Source organism: Lipotes vexillifer, unplaced genomic scaffold, assembly GCF_000442215.2.
Source record: "Lipotes vexillifer unplaced genomic scaffold, Lipotes_vexillifer_v1.1 scaffold1012, whole genome shotgun sequence".
NCBI classification, from domain to species: Eukaryota; Metazoa; Chordata; class Mammalia; order Artiodactyla; family Lipotidae; genus Lipotes; species Lipotes vexillifer.
Window position 1 is genome coordinate 362,926 of NW_006775534.1, and position 9,211 is coordinate 372,136.

Sequence of the window (9,211 nt, forward strand, 5' to 3'; positions counted from 1 at the left end):
GTTCTGATTTGCATTTTCCTGATGATTAGTGATGCTGGACATCTTTTCATGTACCTGTCGGCCACTTGTATGTCTTCTTTGGAAAAACGTTTATTCATTTCCTCTGCCCACTTTCATTTTTATTCTTTTATTTTTTAATAAATTTATTCATTCATTTATTTATTTTTGGCTGTGTTGGGTCTCTGTTGCTGCAGGCGGGTTTTCTCTAGTTGCATCGAGCGGGGGCTACTCTTCATTGCGGTACGCGGGCTTCTCATTGCGGTGGCTTCTCTTGTTGCGGAGCACGGGCTCTAGGTGCGCGGGCTCAGTAGTTGTGGCACGTGGGCTTCAGTAGTTGTGGCTCTCGGGCTCTAGAGCGCAGGCTCAGTAGTTGTGGCGCACCAGCTTAGTTGCTCCGCGGCATGTGGGATCTTCCCAGACCAGGGCTCGAACCCATATCCCCTGCACTGGCAGGTGGATTCCCAACGACTGTGCTACCAGGGAGGTCCCATTCTGCCCATTTTTAATGGGGTTGTTTTTTGATGTTGAGTGGTCTGGTTCTGTGTATATTTTGGATATTAACCCTTTATAAGATAGTAAATATTTCCTCCCATTCCATAGGTTGCCTTTTTGTGTTGCCGATTGTTTCTTCTGCTCTGCAGAAGCTTTTTGTTTCTTTTTTCATTAAATTTTTAAAGGTTGCACTCCATTTACAAAGTATTGGCTACATTCCCTGTGCTGCACAGTACGTCCCCGTAGCTGATCTTACACCCAGTAGTTTGTACCTTGCACCCCCCCCCCATAACTACTAGTTTGTTCTTTATATCTATGAGGTTCAGAAGCTTTTTATTTGATGTAAAGATTCCACTGTTTATTTTTGCTTTCGTTGCTTGTGCTTTTGGAATCACATCCAAACAATCGTTGCCAAGACCCGTATCAAGGAGCCTTTTCCCTGGAAGCACAGGAGTTTAAAATTTTGATGTAGTCCAGTTGATCTGTTTTTGCATTTGTTGCCTGTGCTCTTGGTGTATCTAAGAAATCACTAACAAATTCAGTGTCATGATGCTTTCTCCCTGTATTTTCTCCTAAGAGTTTTCTAGTTTTATCTAGTATGTTTAGTCTTCGGCGCATTTTGAGTTAATTTTTGCACATGAAGGTAGGGGCCCAACCTCAGTCTCTTCTCAGGAACTTTTTGACATGGGTTTTCTGGTAGCCATTTGCCAACTGACTTGCTCCCCGAGAACCTAAAATAGAAAGGCTTCCGATCTATTGACCACAGACCCAGCTTTCTGAAGTCCCCGCACACTCACCTGGTGTCCTCAGCCGTCCCTGTCCTGCCTGAGCTCTCAGCCCTGACCATGTTCTCCCTGCTCCTCGGGCACAAAGACAGGACCTAACTCGGCAGGCCTGCGCGTCCTGCCCTGCCACACCCTCTTGGGCCCTCTGTCTGGGACGCCTGCGCGTGGGCCCGCTGTTCCGTGTCCTGCCCCCACACACGCAGGCCCACACACTGCAGCTGGGGCTTATTCAGGGAGCAGCCAGGCTCAGGACCCTGAGGTCCTTGGGGAGTGGACCTCAGAGCCGCAGGCCGTGTCCATTCCGCCTCTGGTGCCCCTGCCTGCCCCCCCCGCTTCCCAGCTCCGATGCCCACAGTGTGCTCACGTCGGGTGAGGTAGTGGGGGGCCTGGATGTGGGGGACAGGGCGTGTGGTGCAGCCTGGACCCTCCCCCACGGCACCTCCCGGCCCCCTGGACGGCCGAATCCTGGTGGCCTCGCCCGTGCTGGCGGCCCTGCTGGGCCTTTTCCCGAAGGAGTGCCGGGCTCTGGGCCCTACCAGTCTAAGGACTGGGTCAGGCTCGGCACATCACGCCCTCTCCGACTCCCTCCGTGTTTATCCCCATTCCCTGACCTTCCCGGCCACCACGTCTGTGCCCAGGACCCCCGCGTGTCTCTGCCAGAGCCCAGGAACCTCATGTGAACTGCTCATTTGTGTGAGTGCTTGTGAATTTGGTTTCGGCAGGACACGTCTGTGCAGCAAACGATAACATCGTATCAGCTAAGTGTGTGGTGATATCGTACATTTTTACTGGGCCCTTATTATGGGCTGGGTACTTTTGAGGTTCATAAGATTAACTCATTTAACCAGTAAAACAACCCTAGGAGGTAGGGACTATTGTTCCTCTATTACATCTGAGGAAATGGAGAAACAAAATTAATCCAAAGTTGTAGAGGGAAGGAATGGGGATTCTAACCAGGAGAGAGGTTCCAGAGACTCTGGACCAGCCCATAGTACATTATCAGACTATTTAGGAAGAATTTAAGGATTTTAGTGTCTTTTATGTGGAGCTAATATCTGTATCAAGGCTCCTTCAGAAATGCCGTAATGGAGGCAGATGGAGCCCACAGTTTACGTCCTCCCCACACTGACCTTGGCCTCCCCACTCGGTCCCGTCCTCCCACACTGACCTTGGCCTCCCCACTCGGTCCCGTCCTCCCCACACTGACCTTGGCCTCCCCACTCGGTCCCGTCCTCCCACACTGACCTTGGCCTACACACCTAGTTCACGTTTCTCTCCCTTTTGCCCTAGACTTCGACCCCCAGCACTTTTGGCACTGGAACAGCTTTGGGGACTACGTGCAGTGTGTCCTGGCCTTCACCGGTGTGGCAGGCTGTGTCACCTACCTGTCCATCGACTCGGCCCTTTTCGTGGAGAGCCTGGGCTTCCTGGCCGTGCTGACCGAGGCCATGCTGGGCATGCCGCAGCTCTGCCGCAACCACCGCCACCAGTCCACGGAGGGCATGAGGTAGGGGCGCGGCAGGGACCCGTGCACAAATCTGCTGCTTCAGTTTCAGTTCTGCTGGGAAGCTGCCAGTTCAAGAGCAGTTTCGGGTTAGGACGCTGGTCTTCTGACCTCTTGATGTGCAAGCAGGTGTGCAACAGGTGAGGGGGAGCCGAGACCCTCCCGTGGAGCAGCTCACTGCGGGCCACAGACGGGAGGCGGGGCCCACAGATGTCTCCAGAAGGCAGAAGGTTCAAACCCTTTAATGTAGGAAATGACGTGGCAGCTTCCTCCCGCTTAGCACCACCAAGGGCAGGTCTCAGGCACTCCCTGCCTCCCTCAGCACAGTTCCATTTATGAGAACATCCAAAAGCAAAAAATGCTTAGGAATTAACTTAACCAAGGAGGTGGAAGACCTGTACAATGAAAACTACGGTGAGATGCCACCTCTCACCTGTTTGGATGGTGACTGTCAGAAAAACAGAACAGCGAGTGTTGGTAAAGGATGTGCAAAGATTGGAATTCTTGTGTTCTGCTGGTGGGAATGCAAAGTGGTCCAGCTGCTGTGGAAAGCAATACGGCATTTCCTCAAAATATTAGGATAGAATTACAGTGTGACCCAGCAATTCTACTTCTGGGCATATAACCAAGAGAATTGAAAGCAGGGTCTTGAAGAGATATTGTACACCCATGTTCATAACATAATAGCATTATTCATAACAGATAAAACATGCAAGCAACCCAAGTGTCCATCAGTGGATGAACAGATAAACAAAATGTGGTCTGTCCATACAATGGAATATTATTCAGTCTTAACAGGAAGGAAGTTCTGACACAGGTTACTTCATGGAATCGTGAGGACATGATGCTCAGTGAAATAAGCCAGTCACAAAAGGACAAATACTGTATGGTTCCACTTATATGAGGGACTTAGCGTCATCAAATTCATAGACAGAAAGTAGAATGGTGGTTGCCAGGGGCTAGGAAGAGGGGAGAACGGGGAGTTATTGTTTAATGAGTATTTATCTATAGTGTTTTTGAGTGGGTATCTCTCTGTATAGATTTTTTTAGTGAACTGTGGCAACTCTACCTCCCTTTATGATATTTTTAATGTAGTATATTTTATATATGTGATGTTTCCCTCCACTTATAATTTTCTTAAATATTTCCTCTATTCATATTTAGAACCACATCAGATAATATTATAATTTTTGCTTCAGTCAACATAATGCACAAAACTGACGAGGATAGGAATGTTTATCGTGTTTACTCTTATTTTTGCTTATGATGTTCTTCCTTCCTTCCTGCTATTGCGAGATGCCTTCTTTCCTTGTTTTCGTTTTTGTTTTTTTTTCCTGTTTTGAGAAACTCCTGTAACTAGCCTTTAAGGGTATTTCAGGTGGTGGCAGATTTCTTTACTTTTCCTTCACCTGAGAATGTCTTGATATCCCGTTCATCTCTGAAGGAAATTTTTGCTGATACAGGTTGAACTAGGTTGATAGTTCATTTCTTTTAGCCCTTGAAAAATGTGCCACTTCCTTTTGGCCTCTGTGGCTTCTGATGAGAAACCCACTGTGATTTTTGTTTGCCCCTATAAGTAAGGTGTTATTTTGCTCTAGCTGCTTTTGAGATTTTTTTTTTTTTTTTGTCTTTAGTTTTCAGAAGTTTGACTGTGACGTGTGTCTTGGTGTGGATCTGTCCTGTTTGGGATTCACTCAGCTTCTTGAATCCCTAGGGTTATACTTCCTGCTCATTTGGGGAAGTTTTCAGCTGTTATGTCTTTGAGTACTTTTTCAGTCCTGCCCTTTACCTCTCTTCTCTAGGACTCTGATGATGTGGAATGTTAGGTCATTTGCTATGATTCTGTTGTTAAGATCATTTCTTTTTTTGTTATGATGCACTGGTTCTTGCCAGTGTTCCAGCCACTGTGCTCTGAGAGCCCATTTACTGACTGTTTCCTTTTGGTTATTGTATTTTTCAATACAGTAAAGCTTACATTTGGCTCTTCTTTACGTATTTGTTTCTTGTGTGAAGCTCTTTGTCTCTTTGCTGAGACTCTCTCTTCATTTGTCTCAAGCATATTCATAATTGCTCATTGAGGCAGCTTTAAAGTGGCTCCTTGAAAATCTTTGCTCTTTCTCACAGTTTTGGCATCTAAACACTGTCTTTGTTTAATTCTGTTTGAGATCTTCCTGGTTCTTGATATGACAGATGATTTCCGCTTTAACCTTGGGCATTTCCATGTTATTTATAAGACGCTGGGTCTTACTTAGACCTTTGGTTCTAGCTGGCTTTCTCGACACTGCCCTGGTGGTGGGATTGGGACGCCTGGCAGGAGAAAAAGTCTAGGATTTCCACCCTCCTCTGCTATCACGGGTGGTGGTGGGGCTGCCTTTTTTTCTGTTTTGTTTGGAGTAGAGCAGTTATTGGCTAAAGTTGCCTATTCTGCCAGGCTGCACCCTTCCTGGTCTTTTGCACAGAGAGCAGCCCGTTCTTGGGGCCTCCTGGCACTTCCTGCTTCTTCAGCTCCAAGTCTGGGGTTCCTGTGGCCTTCTCTCCACCTTTGAGAGTCTTGTGTTTCTGTGTAATGTCCAGGGTGTATAGGGGAGGAACAGGGAGACGATTCTGTCTTCCAAGAAGCTGAAGTTTGTGTCACACCTGATTTTAACTAACCCTTTGTTTTTGTGTGTGATACTCTTATCTTGGGTACGGGACACGTGACTGCAGCTGTCTTTTAGGCTGACCTTCTAAACCTCCTTTTATTTGACCACTGTCTCCATGTTTCTCCAGAAACATCCTCGCCATCTGACAGTGATGCGCTGATGTTTTAATTTGCCCAGCTCATCTACTTGACTGACAGCCTTGAAGGCAAGGACTGTATCCCGTTTCTTTCTTTCCCCAACATCTGACAATGTGCTTGGAAAATTACAGCAGTTCAGTTCAGTAAATATTTATTGAATGAACTCATGAAGGACTAAAATAGTTGATTCTCGAAATCACTTTGGGGAAAGTGAGAACACTTGGGGAAGCAGGTATGGATGTGGAAGACTTACCAGTGCGGGTACCTAGCTGATCAGGCTAAGTCTCGGAGAATTTGTGCACAACAGCAAAAGCTGCAGAAGGCCCCAGTGGGAACTGTGTCCCTGGTGGGGCTGCAGTGACTCATCCAGCAAAGGCAGTGTTGGAAAGACGCCAGGCCGGACCATGGAGGTCTGTGCTGCTCTGCAGAAGCGCGGCCGTGGGCGTGGCCGTCCCCCTTCCTGTCTCAGGGTGACCTCGGGAGCGACAGGATGCGCAGAAGGCCCTGGTACCTGGGGCGTTGAACCTGAAAGGAGGAAGCCCGGGGGACTGTGTGAGGGCCGGGTGGTGCACGTGCTCCTGAGATTCTGACTTTAGGGCGTAAAGGATGCGTGTGGTCGTCAGCCTTTGGTGACCGCAGCCCCTCTCCCCCAGTGCCCCTCCCCCCCACAGACCACCCGCCTGCCTGGTGGCACTGGGTAAAGGAGACAGAAGGCAAAGGCGGAAGGGAAGGGAAGGAGACTGCGGTCAGTGCTGTGAGCAGGTCTGGCGAGAAGGCCCGGCCGCGCGGGGACGAAGGCCCGCTCCATGCCCGCTGGCGGGGCCCGAGCAGGGCCCAGAGCCAGCGGAGGGGGGCCAGTCTGTGTCACGGACATGGACACGGGCCGCTAATTCAGTCAGCTTGGAGTGCAGGGTCCTTCTCAAGAGCCTCACTCATCCTCGTTAAGAAGACTAACCTAATCGTGGGCCCTGCCGCTCAGAGACGGGCTCTGGGTGGAGGTGTAATTAGGTTAGGGGCCTGTTCAGTGTTGCTGTCGTGTCCACGGAGCCGCAGGATGCCCTGGTAGGGCTCCGTGGGTGGGTCTGCAGGGCCAGGCCGCTGGGGGCCAGCTGGGCCCTGAGCTGAGGTTCTGCTCTCTGCACGTGGTGTGGGGTGGCGTGCCCTGCAGGTGACCGGAGGTGATGGAAGGGTCACAGGTTCTCTGCTCAGCTGGAGTTAACAGAGAGGTGACCTTGCTCTGTGTGTATTTCAAGGGCCGACAGCCTTTTTCTTGGCGGTGAGCACAGACTGAGTGCTGGGGGAGAGTGAGTGCAGGGCTGGAGCCTGGTTCCAGTTTTGTTTCCTGTGAAATTTGTGCTTCTTTGAAGAAGTCTGTGTCTGAGAGCCTCTAAAGGTGAAGGAATCTCCACGCAGTGACGCATTACACCTGAAGCAGGTGCGGAAACAGCGCAACGCCGGCGCAGGCCTCTCCCAGCGCAGCTCTCGGGCACCCAGGCCTCCGCGCATCCCTCTGCTGGGTCTTCCCTCAGCCCCACCACGGTCTCTGCTCCATCCCTGCCAAGCTCCGTTTGTCACTTTGTCCCCAGGGCGGGGCCTTCTGTCCTTGCTCAGTGACGTGTCCCCGGCACCCAGAACAGCTTGGCTGTCAAAGGTCAATAAATCCGACTCCATGATCCTGAAAATGAGACTCTTAGGTGTCCCTGTGCAGGCCGGGCTGGTCTGACCTGCGTCTGACCCTTCCCTCGTCCCCAGGGCCAGCACAATGCCACCTGTGTCTTCAGGGAGCCTGGATGCCCGCTGGAGCCTGAGCTGTGGCGAGCATGATTGCCCCCCAGTGTCCAGCCTGTCACCTTGTAGCCTGATTCCTACGGGGCGGATCGCGGGCTCCTGGCTGGGGCAAGGAGGGTGGGGCTGTGAGGAAAGCGCCCCTCGCGCTTTCCACATCCCGGCCTGGAAGAGAGAGGCTGGGGCTCCCTGTGTGCACTTAGCGGGGTCGGTTCGGCCCAGGTTCAGACCAGAACTTGCCCCGACACGGGACCCCCCGGCCGGCTGTGTGGTCAGCGCCCCTCGGCATGGACACAGGAGCCTCCCGAGGTCGGCTGCTCCGGTCCCACCGGAGGACCAGAGGCCTCCCTCCCTCTCCTGCACCCATGCCCGGACTCAGGACTTGGTCTCAGGGCTGCCTCTGCCCCTCGTCCCCACTTCCCAGCAGCCGCTCTGTGTGGCCTGACCCAGCATCCTTAGGCATCCTTCCAGGGAGCCCGCCGGGAGGGCAGCTTCATCCCCCGACCTTCTCTATGATGGAGAAGCCCTGGACCCGCTGGGATTTGGGATTCTCAGAGCCCTGTGGTCAGGGCCACCACAGATCTGCTGCGGGACACTCAGCCTCAACTTGCTTCAGACAGAAGACTGTCAGGAGGTGTAAGAAGGGAAGGGGCTGTGAGGTCCTATCTGAGGGCCAACTTTGTCTCCTGCGGACCTGCTTGGAAGGGCCTACCCATGGACGCGTTTAGAGGGTGTGAGCCCACACGCACAGGTGTGTGCACACACACACGCACATGTGTGCACACGCTCACATGCACACACTCGCAAAAATGGACAGATTCTCAAACATGCACACACAGACACACATGCACATATGCTCACGCATACACACGTACATTTCTTGGAGGAAATGCAAGAGATACTTGATGATTTCCCTTTACAAAATGTTAAGTGACGGTTGCTTCTGAACCAGTAATAGAAAGTGCTGCCGCTTTTGAAATCATGTTACTAATTAGTGCAGAAGTTCCCTCCTCCTGCCTCCGCGTTTTGCCGGATCGGAGGAGGTTCCCCAACAAGTAATTACTGGAGAGCCTGGGGGCGGGTGGGACGGGAAGAGGAGGCCAGCTGTGGAGAAAACCATCCGGGGAACCGGTTACGATCGAGGAGGGGGAGGGGCAGGCGGGAAGCCCGGGGACGAGCAGGGGCCGCGAGAGGAGGTCGTGTGTAGGCGCGTGCGTGCGCTTGTGTGGCCCCCATGGCCGCTGTGGTGTGGTGGGGATGCCGAGGCGCAGCAGCAGCTGGGGCCGCCCCAGCCCGCTGCCTTGTCCCAGCGGGGACACTTCCTTCCTTGACAGGAAGCGTCCGGGAAGTGTCCACCTGGTCCGGCTCCGGCGTTGCCCTTGAACCTGGAGCTGGGCGCCTGGAGCCTTGCCTTGGCTGCTCGGGAATCAGGGCGGTGTCTCCCCCGGGGGCCGCACGTACATCACTTCTCAGCCCCCCACTCATCTTGCTCTGTCATCCTTGACACGTAATCAGCCCACAATGGTGTGAGCGGAGAATGCCATGCACGTGGCAACAGCGCACGCCTGGGCTCCCACATACGCTTCTCCGCCACAGTACGCACACGCCACACACCCCTGCACATGTGCGCACACGCCACACCCAGGGTCCAGTCTATGGACAAGGAGGGCTGGAATTAGAATTCAGCAAAAGCCCTGGGACTTAAAAAAAAAAAAAAACTTCATTGAGATGTAACCTATCACACCATCGCCATTTAAAGTATGCAATTCAGTGGATTTTAGGACTTTCACAGAGTTGTGCAGCCATCACCACAATCTAATTTTAGGACATTTTCAGCACCCAGAAAGCCATCTCATACCCATTAGT

At 52.0% G+C, this 9,211-nt stretch overlaps 1 protein-coding gene across 2 annotated transcripts in view; it reads left to right on the forward strand.

Annotated features, from left to right (window-relative positions):
* SLC66A2 (solute carrier family 66 member 2) overlaps positions 1-9,211 on the forward strand; it is a 47,281-nt gene that overhangs the window by 31,542 nt on the left and 6,528 nt on the right. For both annotated transcript variants that reach the window (XM_007449958.1, XM_007449959.1), the window contains one exon: positions 2,568-2,784. In XM_007449958.1, coding sequence (XP_007450020.1) covers positions 2,568-2,784 — 217 coding nt within the window. The remainder of the gene's footprint in view (positions 1-2,567; positions 2,785-9,211) is intronic.